Source organism: Limulus polyphemus, unplaced genomic scaffold, assembly GCF_000517525.1.
Source record: "Limulus polyphemus unplaced genomic scaffold, Limulus_polyphemus-2.1.2 Scaffold824, whole genome shotgun sequence".
NCBI lineage: Eukaryota > Metazoa > Arthropoda > Merostomata > Xiphosura > Limulidae > Limulus > Limulus polyphemus.
In genome coordinates this window covers 330,935-350,960 of record NW_013666434.1, presented here as the reverse complement: position 1 = coordinate 350,960, position 20,026 = coordinate 330,935, and the positions used below count along the sequence as shown (strand labels likewise).

The following is a 20,026-nucleotide window of genomic DNA, read 5'->3' as shown; positions in this document are numbered from 1 at the left end:
AGCATGGGAATAAAATTTGCATGGCTCATTTAGAACATGGTCTTAAAACTAATCCAAATTTATCAAGCTGACCAAATCTTATGGGATGTTATCGGATTATGATGGAAATTGTTATTACAAGGGAGCATTCCAAACTATTGACTAGTGTACTCTAATCATCATAAATTATCTGTATACTGTTTTATGACATTAAGTACTTTTAGTCAATTTATTATAGAAGATTGTCTTAAATAATTTATAAATTACATTTTAGTTTTGCATGATCTATATAATTAATTGACCAACTGTCCTTATTAAATTATTCATTATAGCTTCTTACACAAACGTTTGTTGACAGAAACTTTATATTAGAGTATTTAAATTTTCAGTAAGTTTCTATTAATTTCATGTTTAGAGAGGGACATGACTTTCTAACATTTATTGCAACTAATAGTGGCAGTTTGGATTGAACTGAAGGCTGACAGAATATTTTTACATCTGGAATGGATACGAGTTAATTTTAAGAAGAAATTAGTAATTATCTGTTCTTCATAGGTAATAGGTCTTGTTCAATAAAGTCTGAAACTAAATAACTTTCAAAATATTGTACTTGTTTGATAGATTTATTTCCTACCAGACAGTTAATAAAATACACAAAACTCATCAGGTTAAGTTCCAGTTTGGAAAACTTTGAAATATTTTGAGATCACAAAACATTAAGACTGTGGAGTAAGACCAATTTAACGATGTTCAGGAATAACTAATGAAACATATTTATGACTAGTAGAGACTTTGGATCAAAATAACATCTTCACTGTTTCAGAAAACAGTCATTTAGATCATATATATTCATACTCGAATCACTCTTTCCAAAAATACTGAGGCAACTTTTGATTTTCATTTGATTCTTTTTCTTTTTTTTTTTTTGGCAGTTATGTGCAGTATTCATTTCTCAAAGTACAACAAAGTACAATCCAATCTTATGCTTTTCAACTTTAAAATTCTACTTGCATCTATACACTAAAATATAACATAATTTACAATAACATGACTTTCATTTAACTAACAAGCATATAATACATTTCTGTTTCAAAGCAATAAATAATTAGGTACAACAGAGTATAGCCATCATGTGATTTATGTACAGAGTAGTTGTTAACGCTAGCACATTTACACACATGTACAAAACCAGCACATGTCATACATTTGTAAACTGTATGAAAACAGTCCCCTTCAGACAAAATGGGTCTCTTAACAAGTGAAAGCTTATAATGCACACAAGATGAGGATCTTGAATGGCACACTATTTATAAAGTACAATACTGTTCTTTTAAAAACTGACTGTCGTGGTGGACCCAAAAGAACACCTTCACAAGCTCATCTTCTGGTCCACATTTTTTGTTTAAGGCAGTCATTCAAATCAAGCTTCTCTGTGATCCCAAACTTGAGAAGACAGGCTAAAACATAAAATACTTTTATTTTTTAAATAATTTTTGAAATTCTTCTTGCAAAATCAAAGAATGCCAATTGAAAATATTTGGGCTGCTGACATGCTGTTAATTTTATTATATTGTAGTCATCTTTGAGCTCATTGATGAACATTTTACAGCATTTATCATCAGCACCGTTAGAAGAACACTGTTGCTGAGGTAGCTAACTGTGAATTTATCAAGTTTTTAAGAAGAATAAAGAAAACATAAACTTAAAAGATCTGCTAGTAAGCTTTTCTTTCTTGTAAAAATCTTGAGGCCTCTCTATTTCTCAGCTTTCATCATCAGCAGCTGAAGAAGACTCTGTTGCTGAGGTAGCTAACTCTGAACTTCCAAAATTTTTCCCACTCTCAATACTGGACCATTGAAAAGTTGGGAGAATATCTTCTATAACACCAGTGGCAAGATTTTCTAATGAAGACTCCGTGAGGTGCTCTTCCACCAAAGCAATCCTCCCTTCCATAGTGCTGTGCTCTGGTGAACTGGACAATGGTCCTTCTGATGATCCCTCTTGGTCTCCAAAGATCTCAAGATCCGGTTTTGAGAAATCATGCAAGTCCGCCACTGTGTTACTTGGAAAGATTCTTTGCTTAAGATTATCATGCAAGTCCTTATATTTGAAAAAATCAGAGTGGACAGTGTTGTTGCTACAAGAAGGAGTATATGTGCAGCAAAGTTGTCCATTCTGTTGATAAAGCATTAAAAAGAGAATTAATATCATAAATTATAAAGCTACTAAGAATTACAAGCAAAAACTTCTTAAGGCATTTTTTTATTAATCATAGATGTCTTTAATATTTAGTATGTTAATAAACCGTTAGAATTTTAGTAAACGACACAAGTGGCTAAAGTGCTTACATACACAAATGTTTTTGTTTATTAGTTAGTTTATATCTTTTAAATACTGTCTAATATGTAGCTAGTAAATAAAATCAATATTTCTTAATGGTTCCTCCTCAGCTTTTTCTTTTTAACAAAGTATTATGTTAAATTATTAGGGGTTATATTCAGTTAGTTGAAATGGATCATCTTTACATGAGTAATGAAAATACTCATTTCATTATGTAAATATTCAAAAAAAGGCACTTAATGAGAAATGAAAAAATTGTTGCTTGGTTACAGAGTACGTAAGCTTTTATAAATGAAGAAAAATAAATGCCTTATTGATGTTTATTTCGGAGAAAGCTTTAAAGTTCTATTATTTCAATTTATTCAGGAAAGAAATCTATAATACCTACTGATTTATGGTGTACTTTCATATCATAATAATTGTATAATTGCTAGATTTATAAAGAAAAATCAGTAGATTGGTAGAATTATTTTAGTATGGATGGTTCACAGAAGTGGCTTTTATCATGATTACATAGATCATCAAAGTAATCTGTTATGGTGCATGTATTTATAAGCTCTGTGTTATTACTTTAAGAACTTGTGGATGGTTCACATAAGTGGCTTATATCATGGTTACATAGATCATCAAAGTAATCTGTTATGGTGCATGTATTTATAAACTCTGTGTTATTACTTTAAGAACTTGTGGATGGTTCACAGAAGTGGCTTTTATCATGATTACATAGATCATCAAAGTAATCTGTTATGGTGCATGTATTTATAAGCTCTGTGTTATTACTTTAAGAACTTGTGGATGGTTCACAGAAGTGGCTTATATCATGGTTACATAGATCATCAAAGTAATCGTGAACCATCCACAAGTTCTTAAAGTAATAACACAGAGCTTATAAATACATGCACCATAACAAGAAGTGGCTTATGCCATTAAAGTATACTTAGTTGGATCCCAAAGTTTTAACTACTGCAATGTTTCAATATATTAATAGAGTGTAGGCAGTACTGGTCAACACTAAGTGCCTTTTTTGAAAGTTATTTTTTCAAAACATCAATGGAACAAGCAAAACAACTAACATCAATTGCTGATAGGCATTATTAGTATTTTCTATAACCGGTATTGATAACTAAAACAAGAACCTTCATATAAAGGCTTAGTCAAAACTTGTTCACCTAGACTATCATTTACATTATTCGTGTATGTTTTCCTTGTACCGAACAAATAGTAATGTTATATCAAATACTTTTCTTATAATTCTTCCATACAACAAAATTTATAGAAGATGAAGTTGTTAAAATGTAACTTTTTTTTTGCTAGCAATTTCTATAAATGCCTATCAACAGATGATGTTCATCAAAACCACTTGTGGCTTAAATACAACTATGCTCGGTAATAAGATAAAACAAGATTCTAAAAGGCCAAATTCAAACAAAAAATATACAGAATGTGAGAACAAGGTGCAATTCAACATATAAAACAAGCACGTCAATCAATTCAGGGAGTTCTGATCATATATTACCAGAAAATGAAATTATTTTGAAAAACACTTTGTAAATTTTTGTGATCACAGTTTCAAAAAAATTACATGATGTTCAATACAGTGCATATTTTAGGAATAAAAAAAATTTATCTGGACTGCATGTAAGTATGCAAAGTCTATTATCTTTAGTTTCAATAATTACCTGCATACAATTTGTAATGAGGAATAGATTTTATTATGTGTTATCAAAGTTTTTCATTAAAAAGGCAAAAAACCTGTTGATAATCTTATCGAATGATGACACACGCATTGTGAGATGATTCTATACTCCTAAAGATAGGGCCATCTAGAGCAAAGGGTATACAACATGAAAAACAGTAGCCATGGGACGTGTAAACCCTTTCACACTTTTTTTAATATTCATTTTTCTCAGGTAACCACAAAAATCTATCTATTGTACCTGCTAGTTATTATCATGTTTTAACACATGAATGTGAGGAACTAATCTCTTTCTAATAATATATTATCACAACTCCCAAGCGTTAAAAACATGAAGCATGCCATGCATGATATAAACTAAAACACATTATAACATAAAACAGTCATGCCTTATGGTTTTATAACACAACAAAAAGTGCTGAAAACAAAAAACGTTCACTTTGATATAGTGTTCCACAATTTTCTAGAACTTCTTAAATCAACCAAGGTAACTGAAAGTGTTCAACTTCCACTAAGTATAATTCTTTATTTTACTTCATTACATAACCATTCTATTTTCATAAATTTTATTTATAATTTTTGACTAGATAATGCACTATTGGTCCCAAACAAATGATGATATTATGCTGTGTATCTATGCAGAAGTGAAAATGGTAAAACATTAAAAATGAATTTTGAATATTTATAAACTTAAATACAATGCTTAATACTGAGAATAAAGTGCTTAAATTTCAACACATTTTTAAATTAATGGCTCAAGAAGAGAAAACAAATTATCTTTCTTCATTATTTCAATTTTTTTTGTACTCATCATTTTCAGATGATGTAGTTTTTCTTTGCCAAAATATAATACTTGTTTATTTTATCATCTGTCTATGCGTTTTGCCCTCTTTGAATTTTACAGTTTTCAATTGAAATATTTATCAACAGTAGTTACACTATTTAGGAAAAAAAAAAACAATATAAAGCTGACATGTTATTCATGTTCTGTGAAAAAGCCATGGCTACAAAAATTGTGGCTGAAGTCTAAGATACATTCTTTATCCCTGCATAATATGATACTAATTAGATCTTGCAATGCAATAATTAAATTTGATGTTGGATGCTGTAATTTGTGGATCATTATTTTTCATTTAAATTATGGATAGTTATTTTTACAATTTATTTTGCATTGAAACTATATACTTATGTATAAATTATATTTAATTTTCAAATAAATAATGGAGTGAAACTTTCTCCTCATGAGCAAGAGGATGAGTCACAAGCTGCACATGACCAATCAGCATATACATGCATTAAACATGATTAGTGTAGGCTTGATATCTTGTTAAAACTCCTATTCATCTCATTCTCTTATTATGGGTACATTTGTGAATATTTATTGATTATAGCAACCTCTTTATTTTTTCAACCCTTACCAATGGTTCTAACCATGAAAACCTGTTCCTGAAAAGAAGGTATAAAAAAACTGCCAGTCTTCTTATTTGCTCAGTAAGATATTTCCATAACAAACATGACAGCATATACTGGTTGTAATCAATATAAAGGATTTCTTTTTTTAATCAAGCAAAAATCTACAGCTCCAGTGGTTACTAGTTGGGTTTGTTCAGTGGAACACTAATATCAAGATGAATAAAAAATAAAACTAGCAGTGCTTCCTCAGGTGCATACATCTGTGAAATACAAAATTTTCTTTTTACCGATGGAAACTATAACCCCTATTTCTCACAGAGTGTTCACAGTGTGGAACCTGTAATAAGGTAGTTGTGAAGAATTTTTTTAACAATTAGTAGAAACTTTTTGTATAAAAATATTGTACAAATACACACACACACACATAAAAATTTGATTTCAACTATCTGAAGCTGATTAAAAGAGGGAAAGAGTAAATGGATACTTTATGAAACTGTTTTCGATCCACCATTCAAAAATAAAACATGGTAATAGCTACATAATAAGTATTTATTTAAGATAAACAAAATGCTTTAAGCAGATCATTAAAAGTTCTTAATACTGCTATTGAGTTTATTAATTTGATTTAAAAATTACATTACCATAGAAAAGTTCAAAATTAAATTTTAAAATTGCAAGCTCCCTTTTTTTTCTTTCCTCCACTTATCAAACTCCAAAAAAGACACAATTAAAGTGATTTATCACTAATTAACTCTGTTACTTACAGTTACATAATGCAAAATAGCTTAGTAATAGTTGAATTTATTAGATTCACAGATAAATAAAATAATACTAATTATTGCTACCAGATCTTGTTTTGTTTTTGTAACTTTAAGTTAAATTATTTAAAAAAATTTGCAAGTAAATTTGTAACTTGTTAAGGTAATGTTTATAAGGTTCCACCACAATATTCTGGCAAAAATATATGCATTTTCATGAAATCTAAACAAGACATAGCTAATCTTGAAATAGTACTTTTCCTAATTAGATGTATAGTTACATCTATGATCTCGAAAAAAGTGCTTTTCCTAATTGGATGTATAGTTAGATCAATAATCATGAAAAGTGCTTTTCCTACTTGGGTATATAATTGCATTGCATCTGCATGTCAGAAATTAGACAATAAGAATTTAAGAACTCCTGAAATTCAATAACACAACAAGAAGAAAACAAACACAAAAAGTATAGCCATGTTAAAACATTCTTCTAATTTCACAAACATAGTATAAACTTGTTAGAAAAAGAAAAGAAAAGGAAACACTGAGTAGCAATGTTATTGAACAAAGATTATGCAAAAGTACATTTAGTTGGTTAGCAACTAAAGTATCAACAACTTTTTGTATCCATAATAAATTTATGTATTGAAATGTGTTTTCAAAATTTTTTCCATTTCAAGAGGATACACATATTTAACATTTTAGGATAGATTACAATTTTTATACGTTTTCCAAAATCCATAACAAACCTTTCAATTAAATAAAAATTATAATCTTTTTTCATGCTAAAGAATGTCAGTATACAAACACTTATGAACAGAAATTTTTAAAGTATTTGAATAAAACACTTCTGTGGGTAACTTAAAAAAATTCAGTATAAACAGATACGATTCATGAAATAAGTAACATGTTACATGTTGAATAAATAACATGTTACAAACTAAGAAATGATAAAGAAGCCAAGTCAAATGAGAAAAGTATCATGTAGCATCTTCTGTTCCTCTTAAGTTTACAAAGTTCCAACTTGATATCTATAATTGTCCAAAACATAATTATTCTTTACAAGCTTACATACCCAGTAACTTAGCTTAAAAAATGTACATAGTTTTAGTGTACAGCTGAATGATATATTAGAGAAAGCCACAGTAAATCATGACATTACAATTAATCACTATCTAACTTAAACATTTTTGGATACTTATATATTTCATATATTAATTTCTGCTGATGAATGTTAATTGCCTTACTGAAATATATTTGATGATGTTATCACAATCAGGAGGAGTGCCATCTATCTGGGACTAGAACTTTTCAAACACAGGTATTAGTCTCAGAGCACTTATCTGAGCCAGTGATCCTAATTTAAACTTTGGTCAAGCCAGAGTTAATAGCACTTTATTCGTTATGCTGCACATAACACATCCTGATACTAACAACACATATAGTTTCAAAAGCTTAACCCAGCAACTTAATAACTTGCACATTATACTATATAGACCAAACTCTGATCCATATATGTACATAGATAGTTTTCATTACCAACTAAATATCTTGAATGGTCCTCAGGGCTAGAATCATCACTAGTGAGAACTATGACTTGAATCTACAGCCCTCAGCTCACCTTAGCATTCTGTGGTCAATGACTTACCAATTCGACTACTGGGACTCAAAGTCTTAATTGAACAACTTCCTTTTTAGAGAAAGTTTTAGGCATTACTTAACATTTAACGACATCAGGGCTTGTTGGTCCATTGAAACTGTCCCATCTACTAAACTTAAAAGAAACTACAAATCACACCTTATCACTTAAATATTTATGAGGCTTTCCTTTAAATGCACTTAAATTTACTGCAACTCATTCCAAAAATCAAATATTTTTAGAAAAAATAAAACTGTATTAGCTGAAGATGACTCCTACTCTGCTAAAATATATACAAGACCCCTGGTCCTACTATTCTCCCTATTAAGTATGATGCATCAACACCATCAATTCCCTCGTAACGATCTTAATAAACTCAATAAGATCCCGTTAACTCTTCTTTTTCCAAGAGCAAACAATTTCAGAGATTTTAATCTGTCCTCATATGACAACGTTTCCATTCCAGTTGTCCCCCAGTGGGGAAGCAGTAAGTCTATGGACTTACAATGGTAAAATCCGGGGTTCAATTCCCCGCAGTGGACATAGCAGATAGCCCAATGTGGCTTTGCTCTCAGGAAAAACAAACCATCTCAGTTATCATCTTAGTAGCCCTCCTAGTAGCAGTGTGTTGACATGTTGAATAGTTTTCTATGGATTGCTTCAGCTTTCTGTCTAGCTTGCAGATGATGTTCCAGACTCTGCACTAAGTCCTTCATCAGGTAAGTACAGGACTCAAATCATTGTCTTTAAACTAGACAGACAGAAGGTAGGAAAATAAAGAGTCCAGAGGAAATTATTCAACTAGACAATTTCCCATCCTGGCTGTCTCTCACTGAGTAAGTATCCATATTACCTGTGACCCAAATATTGTAATTTATTCTTTCAAAATAAACACTTAATGTCACAATTTATGAGCTAATTTTACAATCTTACTAAATAGGAAAATCACATCTATGGTTAAGGTGCTATAAGAGAATGAATGTATCATAGGATTTGCATTACACCTCACTTACCCAAATTACAGTTATAGCATTAAATACATACTAAAAAAGATGAAGTATCTACCTTACAATTACAGGATGTACATGGATCTTCGCTAACAGGGACACGATCCCCATAGCGATACATAAGACCTCTGTAGAAACACCCACGGCCAGCTTGAAGGTTTGAAGTAATATTGCCACTGACCTCATCACTAGTGAAAGTCTGGGAGTTGCAGGGATCACCTTCGCAACGATGACAGCAGTCACCAGGCTGTCGAGTTGGTTTTTCACACATGACCGGTGGGCATTCTATTGGCCAGCAATCTACTTCTCCATACTGACATAATAAATCGTTTTCAAATAATAAGAAACTTTAAATTTTACTATTCAAGCACTGATAAATCAGAATTGTTTTACATTACTTCAAAGAGAAAAGCTAACTAACTACATATATTACAAATACTGATGTTAAATTAACAGCAGCATATCAACCAACAAAATAGCTTACTTTGTAGAATGTAAGTAAAGAAATGGATGTGAAAGACATGGTGCATGATAGGTTTAACTTGGCAAATTCAAGTTTAAGCATTGCAAACTCATGTTGGGTCAGTAAGAGTGTAGAGTTTATGAAATTTTTCAGTATTACAAAGGACCTGAGATGGATCACATCTTTCAACCAACTTTCTATATAACTTTAATGTCTTTAACACAGCTAAATTAGTACCACTGAACTAAGATATATATTATATTATAAAAAGTATTTCTCCTGTTGGATAAGGACATTACATATCATGACCAGGTGTGAATTAATCTATAAATGTTATCAAACATAATAAAAAACTATTATATCAGATAATGATCAAAATGATGCTATAAAAATAATAAAATGAAGTAAAACAAATCAATATTATAATTAATCAGGTGCTTATAATTATCTAAGTAAGCACCCAAAGCTTGTGGCACAGAAAACAGTGTCAAGAATGAATCAACTTACTAAGCATTCACACACTTGACACTGATAAATCCACTGTTCACCATTACTAAATTTTCTGGCAACCTCCTGGTGTTGACAGTACGAGGATTGGTCACACTGTGGACAGCAGTCTAAATTTATATCAGGCTTGTTACAGTTACACTCTAGCTTGTTGCAGCTAACTACGCCATTTGTACATGTGCACCGAGAACATGCATCATTCTCAGAAAACCAGGTGTCTCCATTAGCTCTCTCTGTCCCATGATGTATACAACCTGTTAGAGAGTGATATGCTGTGAAACTTTAAACAAACTGGTTAAATAAATGCATACAAGCATAAAGTTGATACTACTAAAATTTACAGTCTTAAAGTTTGACAAAGAGCATTTGCTCAAAAATTGCAAAATAAAATTTTTTAATGAGTTTGATTTTGCAACATATGTATTATTTAAACTACACAAATGTATGTGGGAAAACTTGCTATCACATATTCATGTTGACACACCATTCAAACTTTTAAAAACAGAAATTTGGGTTGTGAAATGTAATATAATTTTAAGATTAACATATTTTTGTAAGTACATGATTCCTTAACTTGCCTATGGAAATTGGAGTAAAAAGTGGATTTAATGTTATATTTAATGATCTCAGATTGAAGAGTACAAGTATAAAAAACACAACCAAAATAAAGCAGGCAACATTATTTCAGTAACTATTTGATCTTTTTGCATTGAGTTAAGAATGTTCTATAGCAACTAAACACAACTTCAAACTGTTACTTACCTAAAGAACAGGTGGTATTGTCATTACATTCACATCTAAATCCACCATCTTCATTGATACAAATAGCCGTACTGTGGCAGGTGTGAGAGTCCAGAAAGCATTCATCAATATCTTAATTAAAAGAAAATATCAACTGTTATAACTTTGTTGCCAAACACCCATGAAATGGAGACTATGTTAAAAGTATAAATGTCTCAAAACCACAGGTAATGGAGAATCTATAATTCAGTTGCATGATTATTACACACGATTTTCTGCAGAACTCTCAGAACTCTGTCCCTATGGTGTAATGAAACAAACATCTTTTTATATGTAAAGCATGAAACAAAGGACTGGCTTTAAATGCTTCTTGAAACACTGAATAAAGTATGAAAATTGGTATTGTATAAATTACAAATTTACTTTCCATATTTGCACAGAATAAATGAGAAGTCAAGTAAAAATCTGTGTCCATATAAAAAAAAAAAGTTTAACAAGTAATGAGAAATTGAATTTTATAATTCAGCAAGAAGAATAAATATATTTGGAAAAATGAGGCATGTAAAATTTTCACATTAATATTTTCTAACAGATAATCATATATTTATGTGCAAATGTACATGTGAATTGAAACTTTCTAGACCCCCAGATATGTGTCATAAGCAAGTTGTCTGTGTGTGTGAGGGAGTAATGGAAACTGGGGGGAAAGCATTCTTCTATAGAAAATTTTTATCATTTATCTTATTCTGATGTAGTGGGGGGTCTAAGATATGATGGAAATCAAAGAATAAAACACAATCAAAATTAACATGAAAATAAGCAGTTTAATAACTAACTTTTACAATTTTCTATTTTTTAACCTTAATCTCCTTCATCTCAAACTACCAAATTCATTTTAGAATTATTATCTGTTTATAATGTCATCATTTTGAACCGAAAACTCAACTGAAGTTGTGGACATTGTATAAACCAATTTACGAGGTGGGCAAAGTAGGTGTCCTTTTTCCTCTCTACATTAGAGATGGGGTCCTGGCCTGCCCATTCCAGCCAACATATAAGCCGTACTGTATAATTTTATTACAAACAATTAAGGATTTTGTAAAAAAGCTTTTAAGAGTGTCATTTTTCTCCCTATGTTTTATTTTCCTGAACAAATTTGACCAAAAGTTGAGAGAAATTTATTCAAATGTTGAACCCTATTTTACTCCTTTTTTTTAATGACCTATGTTTAACAAAAAAAGAGTTTGATACAGTATATGAATAAATATGAAATAATACAAATGAATGAAAATGAACTACAATAAAACTAACTTTCCAAATCCTAAAAATAAAGTGAGTTATTGTTCATATGTAAAATTAATGAGCTTAAACATTATTTTAAGAGACCATAGAGCAAAAGTACATAATCATTCAATTAAGTTACGAAAAAGTAAACCTGAACTGAAAGCTTTTTAGAGTAATACAATTTTCGTGGCATTAAATTTCAAACAATCTTTAGTATATTAAAAATTGATACAGTTGTTTATGAAAAAAGCCTGCATTATCACTAATGTTAAAAGTATTAATTCAACCTCTAATCTAGGTTGATCGGCATCTTAGTATAAGGACAAAATATTCTGGTGTGACAGCTTAGTGAGTCATCTACTAATAATGTATAGAAGATGTTTCTATAAAATCACACTAACATAACCTTACGTAACAGCCCTACCTTGGCACATAATCCCAAGATTGTTATCTACCAGATAGCTTTGGTATCCAGGAAGACAGTCACAGTAGTACCATCCTGGCATGTTGACACATTGTGAGTTAGGATGACACTGGTGAAGACCCAAACTACATTCATCCACATCTACAAGAAACAAATAAACTGAAGAAATATTGGTAGTACAGAATGATGCATATTCTAAGTCACATCACTTCAAAGGAATTTAGAAGAATCTTTGTTATTTGTGAGACATTTCTTGGCAAAGTCAAAGCATTTTGATATAGACAGCACTGGGTGAGGTCTAGTAATAACTGTGCCCATATTGTGAATCTGAAGGTACATGGTTTGTGTTCCATTGCCTTAAAAACACATTCCACAGTATGGAGCAATATATTAGAGAGGGTATGTAAAATCCCACTCTTTGCTCAGATAATAGTACCTAAAGATTTGATGGTGTGTGCTGGATAACTAACTTCCATCCCTCTAACTTATCAGTTCAAATTTATAAGTGGTTTTGTGCAGTTAGCCCTTGTGTAGCTTTGCATGAAAATTCTAAAACAAACAAAACTGTATAGACAAATTGTACCAAACACATAATTGTAAATCATGTAAAATATTGTGCATTTACTTTTCTTTTTATCAATATTATATATCAAAATTTCCTTTAAAAATTATTTACATTTTATATATACCATTTGCACTTATATAAATCTTATTGGTTCATTAAAAAATAATATAAATATTTACCATCTTAAAAAGATTTTACAAAAATCATATATTTAGTACAATAAAGCCATAAGAATAACCATTATTGAAGTGTTATATGAAAAACGTGAAGTTTTTAAATGATTAAATTTCACATTAAATGCCGGTGTGTAAAGGTTAATATTAGGTGAACATGCCACTAGATTCAAGCTAATTGTAAATTTCAGGTCAACTAGTCAGCATGGTCAAGTAAATGGATTAAAATAACTGTGTTAATATTTATGCTACTACCTGAATCTAATATTGTCATATTCTGTGTGGACAAATTCATTATCACACTTGTACTTTAGCAATGATTATCACTGAGATCAATATTCACATTTATTGAGCTCATAACATAACCTGCTATTAAATCTACAAAATATGTTCCATCAGAGTCTCCTGATGAATCCTAAAGTAGTTAGTACTTATACTGGCACTCAAGTTGCTCACTGTCATTGTTAACAACCTATGCAAACATGTAAGTCCAATTAGTATTCTGTTATAAGTTTTAAAATTGTTAATATTAATTACCAATTAATCTATATCCTATGTTTAAGATGCTAGTCTGCAGCCTTTTACATGGAAGGTCGAGAAGGACCGTATATGGCAGCAGGAGCCTGAATTTGATATTCACTCTACTTGACTTCCTATTGAAAGGCAAGTGGGAGCCTAGTGAATGTATAACATAACTGAATTTCTAACAAGAAGACCCAGGATGGAATACTGGCTCCTGTCACCACAAACAGTCCAGTCCTTCTCAGGACTCCCTTAAAGACAGGAGCAGATTATACCAGCATAGAATATTAACTAATGGGTAAATAGACTTAGGTCATAATTGTTTAAATGACATCAACTGATATGTGAATCACCACAACCTCAATACTCAATGCACCAGTACTCAATCAAGGTGTTAATCTAACTTACATTTTTGACTACCTCAGAACTCAAAATATTTACATGAGATATCATACCTATTATGTCATTCAGGGTGTGAATAAGTAACTTATGTTCACTTTGACAGTTTACATGTTAATACCCACTTTGGGAGTAATACAGCACATACTTTCACCTATCTTCTGTGACTGAGTGAATGAAGTGCAGCATTCTAGTAACCTCGGCCATTTTTTCTACACTTACCTATTTCACAATTGGGTCCTGTGAACCCTCGACGACAGGAACAAATATTAGGTGCCACACAATTGCCTCCATTTAGGCAGGTTTGATTACATAAAGCTGAAAATAAAAGGGTTTTGAATATGAAGTGCTCTGAAGAGACATCAAAAATATAATCACTCCTACCTTAATCTACAAGTTCATAAAATTAACGTTTCATCTGATGCATAATGATTAATATTCTAAGCTTAATATCAACTCTCTGTATCTGGGAATACTAGGCTAATGTACTTACGTTTACAAGTATATCCATCTCCCTGATATCCTTCTATACACTCACATTTGTAGCTTCCTTCCGTGTTTAAACACACTGAATGTTGGTCACACTCATGATCTTTTGTGGTGCATTCATCATGTTCTAAATGATTCAAGCATTATTAGTTACTGAAGTTCTAGTTTAAGATTTTTTCCCACAAAAATATACACAGTAAATAGTGCGAGTAATCAGATTGTAATTACCTCAGTCATTAAATTTTATTTGATTAAGTATGATTTAACTTATATGAATCAGGTTGTAATAATTATGCTTCATGAGAAATAAGTTAAACACAATTAATAATAAAAATATACAACAGTTACCAATTAACTATAATTGCACTGTGATTCCATCCTCTCAGAATCATTGGATGCACATAAAGTTTTGCTAATCATAAAAATTGGCAATTTAACTAGAAACCTGTCGAGAAAAGTGTAAAATAAACACATCTAGATAATATAATTGCCAGTTAACGTGTATATCCTATTTCTACACATTTGGCGGTAACTGATCACACAACATTCTTACGGTGTTGTTCCCAAATATATAAACATTGCATTCATTTATGAAACAATATCAAGTAGTAATAGCAATGAAATTATGGAAAGTACAATAAGTTTCATCCTCTTGTATTATTCACTGTTAAAAATAATGTTTCAAACTGATAAATGAGATCTTTTTAAGGTCAGTGAAACTGAATTATAAAAAGAAACAGTCAACCTTTAATAACTTACATAAGTTAACCTGATAAAGATCTATGCTAATACTTCAAAATGTGCTCTTTTTGACAAACACAAGTAAATAAAACCTATAATTCTTTTTTAAGGTGAATAACTATCTGAACTTCTTTCTCATGGAATTTTCTACAAAATGTTGTAAAGGCATAATATATATATAAATCATTTGTATCTGTGTGCTGCAGCTTCAAAATGTAAATATATTTTAAAACTTACCATAAAATAAATATAACATCCCATTCTGCATTTGAAGTATAACATCATGCAATACACACACACACACACACACACATATATATATCATAGATATAGCATCATTAAATTGATTAACAAGTATTTGCACACTAAGTTCAGAACTTTAAAGCTTTTAATGCAAACATTTCTCTTGTTAATAGTGATTTCCAGCCAATCTTCCGTCAAAATATAAAAAAAAAATTAAGTTACATGTAATAATTTTCTCCTAATCAGTGAGCATTGGAATTTTCTAAAAAGGATATTACAGTAAGTTTGAAAAAATAAGCACTTGACCTTTATCAATTTAGTGTGTTTCCTTCTGTTGGCTGACATTCCACATTTTTTTTGCTAGTTAATTTCTTTTTTTACTGAGTATATAGTTATAACATGGAATAAACAATATCCAGTCAGTATTCATTTCTTAATACTGAGTCTTCACACTTAGTTCCAAACAAAATGATCCCTATCTTTGGAAGTCAAACTATAGTAATCCCTATCTTTGGAAGTCAAACTATAGTAATCCCTATCTTTGGAAGTCAAAGTATGATAAAGATAGTCTAGACTCATTTCATCTTTGCTTCAGGTTATGAAATTGTTGTTTCACATAAAAAAAAACAACAAAAATAAGCCCGTGAAAATAAGAACCAAAAGTTAGGAGACAGACCAGCACAGCTAAAGGCATCCATCCGCCGATATCCTGGTAGACATTCACAGATATATGATCCAGGGACATTAATACAATGAGTATTTTTGTGGCAGTGATGTCCATTATGGTCTCCTTCTTTCTGGCATTCATCCACATCTATTGAAGAAGAAGCCAAAACATCAATCTGATAGATTTATATCAACAGGAACAAATTAATATGAACTTCTCATTGAAGCAAGCTATCTACTTATGTCAAAACTAAAAATCAACCTTATGATGAGTATAACTAAATAAGTATACCTTATTAATTACTAACAATACAAACATACAATAAAGATGCACCCGAGATATTATTAACAATTGTCATACTACACACACATATATATCAAAAAGAATAATAAAGCAAACCAGACATTTATTTTCTTACATGGTGGATATTTCACAACAGTCAACTTATCAAGTAAATCACCTGCAGGACTTCATCAGGAAAAATGTAAAATGCATCATATATATCTGATTATATATATTGTTGCGTCAGCGAGGTCACGTGACTAGTGTCACGCCACATTTCTAGAACTATCCTGTTCCTTCGTGAATGCCCTAGCATTTACTAGTTATATGTTAGTCTGGTATATATATAAGACGCTCACAACGTTACATGACAATGTGTGTAGGTAGTGAGTAATTGCACTGCAGTCAGAAAGTATTGTTGAAGTTAACGTTCGTTGTTAAAACGTTTGCTATAGAGTGACTGTTGAAAATAAGTGTATCGGTAAAGTTATATTCAGAAAGAATAAACCAGTTTTATTAAGTAAGGACTTGTGTCGCTAAAGTTTCGTAGGAACGAAGTTACGGAAAATCAATTAACAAACGGAGACGTAAAAATATATATTTAATACAAAGAAAAAATATACATCTACTTTAATTGACTGCATTTATCTCGTAATCTTCTTCAATATACATATTAAATTAGACCTATATTTTGTAAACTCACCTTCACAGTGGTTCCCATCCCCATGAAAACCAGTGTCACAGTGACAAGTATAACGAGTCTGAAGGTTAACACAAGAAGCATTAATATGACAGTCATGCCCCTTTGCACAAAAGTCTATTCCTAAAAGAAGACCAAAAAGAAAAAAAAACTTAAAAATTTCAGTGACAGCACCAGCAATTTTTTACAGCTAATGGTAATACTAAACAAAGGAAATCATAGAATTCAAAAAATTTCACTGCTTTAGTCATAAAGTCAATGATAACATATAGACATAATTACATGTGAATTGTTTAAATAAAATGATGCACCAAAAAGTTGAAGCTTTCACTTTATATTTCAACAGCTATGATTAATCAAATCTTAGAGAAGGTTTATAAATTATATAAACATTACAATACTCCATATATATATATATATAATATAAATAATTTGTTATTTCAGAAAGCACTTCTTTATTATTTAGATTTAGACAGTATTACTTTTCAGACAGGGTGGTTGGATTTTGGAATGAGCTGCCTTCAAGGGTGGTGGAGGCAGAAAATTTAACTGAGTTCAAGAAAAGATTGGATGAATACATGAGTAGTAAGGATGATTATAATTGGGAGCTCAAAGGGACTTCCTTGATGGACTAATAAGCTCCTTTTTTGTCTTTTTTAAATTTTATGAATTTATGATATGCATTTGTGAAAATGATACTTGAGCTTAAGAAAATGGATTTATTATTCTACTGACTTCGGATAATTATATTTTACTTCATTTTATTCATCTTGTGCCACTTTGCATAAAAACACTTTCTTTAAGTGCCCATTTATAACTTGTAATTTTCAATCAGTAAAATTATCATTATCATAACTCAAAAGGTTTGCTTCTTTTTCATTCTGTTGAATTCAAATATATTCATATACAGCATTAAGAATGTCATTTTTCATTTTTTTAATCTTGTTGAAGGTGCTTATTGCACAAAATGTGAATGATGTGACTTCTAGAAATAGTTGAAATATACCTGTAGTTTTCATTACAAAGTAATTTAAGCATACTGTTGGTAATGCATGTGATAACTGTAATTTTATGAAGAAGAATTATAATCTTTACTATTACTACAATTCAAGGTAATTTAACAAAATGCAGAAGTACCTGGACAAAACCTACAACATTCCCCAGGAACACTAAACTGTTCTTCTTCAGGACATGTGAGTGGTGAACAAAATGTGTCTGGGTCAATTTTGTCACATTCCATGTTTCCATTCTGTATGAGAAAAACCCAAAGTTGCAGATTTTTAATTAAACAAATGTTAATGGTCTAACCCAGAAAATGGATGTAAAGTCTGTTTAGGACTATAATTCTCTGTGAAAGTTTTTTCTATATAAACCTTTAACACCAATTTTCATTTACAGCATATAAATTAGGTTAAATTTCTACTCTTAGAAAAAAAAAAAACTTAAAATTATGTGAATAATCCTTTGTAGCTTCAATTTAAAACATAGAATTGTTTGTGAAAAATTGATGATGAACTAATTCAGAAATAAAATTTGCTTGAAATGTTTGGTTTTATTGCCGTTGATAATTTCCTACAGTTTGTAAATATCTGAATGATTAAAACATTGACTAACTTATCTGCAATGAGCAATTATGATTTCATAATTAAGAAAAAAAAAGACATAGAGGTACTTCTAATAACATCACTAAAAATGCAAGGTCAAATATATTCTTGCACTTACATAAACAGACTGTTATTTGAAAAAAATATATACTAAATTTTTCAGAACAAATTACATAATAAAGTAGTTGCATATTCATAAGTGAATTTTCAAAATAACTCTCTCTTCAATTTAAGTCTTGAATACAAAAACTGTCATCAATACAAGCATTTGAAATGGAAATTTAAGGTCTAGTTTTATTTCATTACCTTACATTCACATTTCACACAATCTCTGGGGCTGACCTCTTCTCCATGATCAAAAAGAACACCATGAAGTAAGCACCGTTCTATTTAAAAAACAAAAATGAAAGATACTATCATAAGCCTATCTTAAATTAAAAGTTTTTTTTTAATTTATAAAAACAGTATAAACTTATTATTTCTATGTTATTAGTAACAGATTTTATTTCATAGGAATGTGTGCTGTAACTACCACCACAATTTTCTCAAAATATGGGGGAAATAGTTATTAGTAGAAACAAGATATTTACTAATATTAATAGAAACTAGAGCTAAAAAAAGGAAAAACAATGATAGGAAATTTCTAGAGTAGACAAATCTCTAGCTTAAACTTACTGAGGCAAGTTGGACAACACTCTCCTGGAGCTTGGAATGGGTTTTTACAATTGGCTGGAGCACAATGTACAGGATGACACTTCACCTCACCCTTCTGTTGAATATAGATATATCTAATTTAACTAAAATACACCACATAATGACTAGAAAACCTGACATGAGTTTCCAATTGCTAATTGTTTAGTAAAATAAATTTTCAATATGCTCGATACTGGTCTGTTTCGGTACAGAATAATTAATAACATGTCACAAATGTGTAGCAAAAATAACTGTTAATAAGGTTGAGACTGTACAAGACAAGAAAACATCAAAGTTAGCAAATAATGTCTATTTATATTACCAAATAAGTACTACATTAAGCTAAGTTCATGATTACTTGTTGTCTTAGACATCAAAAATGAAGCTAAACAATTAAAACAGCAAAGTATACTGTATACTAAAGTTGTCCATTTACATCATCAAAATTGTTATAGTTAATATAGAATCTTTACAATAAAATGGATTATAAATATGATTTCTAACTATAGTGTTCATTAATATCAAATAGCAATTATAACAACTGACCAAGAGACCAAGAATGTTCATTCATATTATATAACACCTACTACAACTGGTTAGAATTTCTATTCATATTGTATAACACCTACTACAACTGGTTAGAATTTCTATTCATATTGTATAACACATACTAAAACTTGTTAGAATTTCTATTCATATT

At 30.4% G+C, this 20,026-nt stretch overlaps 1 protein-coding gene across 3 annotated transcripts in view; it reads right to left on the bottom strand.

The window, feature by feature from the left end:
• Nucleotides 1-588: 588 nt before the first annotated feature.
• LOC106460731 (protein kinase C-binding protein NELL2-like) overlaps nucleotides 589-20,026 on the bottom strand; it is a 92,719-nt gene continuing 73,281 nt past the window's right edge. Inside the window, exons 8-20 of one of the 3 annotated variants that reach the window (XM_022387506.1) lie at nucleotides 19,309-19,402; nucleotides 18,940-19,019; nucleotides 18,167-18,278; nucleotides 17,033-17,152; nucleotides 16,057-16,194; nucleotides 14,401-14,523; nucleotides 14,130-14,225; nucleotides 12,249-12,389; nucleotides 10,562-10,672; nucleotides 9,800-10,053; nucleotides 8,888-9,142; nucleotides 5,716-5,765; nucleotides 589-2,154 (exon numbers count right to left, since the gene is read on the bottom strand). In XM_022387506.1, coding sequence (XP_022243214.1) covers nucleotides 1,881-2,154; nucleotides 5,716-5,765; nucleotides 8,888-9,142; nucleotides 9,800-10,053; nucleotides 10,562-10,672; nucleotides 12,249-12,389; nucleotides 14,130-14,225; nucleotides 14,401-14,523; nucleotides 16,057-16,194; nucleotides 17,033-17,152; nucleotides 18,167-18,278; nucleotides 18,940-19,019; nucleotides 19,309-19,402 — 1,848 coding nt within the window. In that variant the 3' untranslated portion in view covers nucleotides 589-1,880. The remainder of the gene's footprint in view (nucleotides 2,155-5,715; nucleotides 5,766-8,887; nucleotides 9,143-9,799; nucleotides 10,054-10,561; nucleotides 10,673-12,248; nucleotides 12,390-14,129; nucleotides 14,226-14,400; nucleotides 14,524-16,056; nucleotides 16,195-17,032; nucleotides 17,153-18,166; nucleotides 18,279-18,939; nucleotides 19,020-19,308; nucleotides 19,403-20,026) is intronic. The other 2 variants (XM_022387505.1, XM_022387507.1) reach the window with 2 other exon arrangements.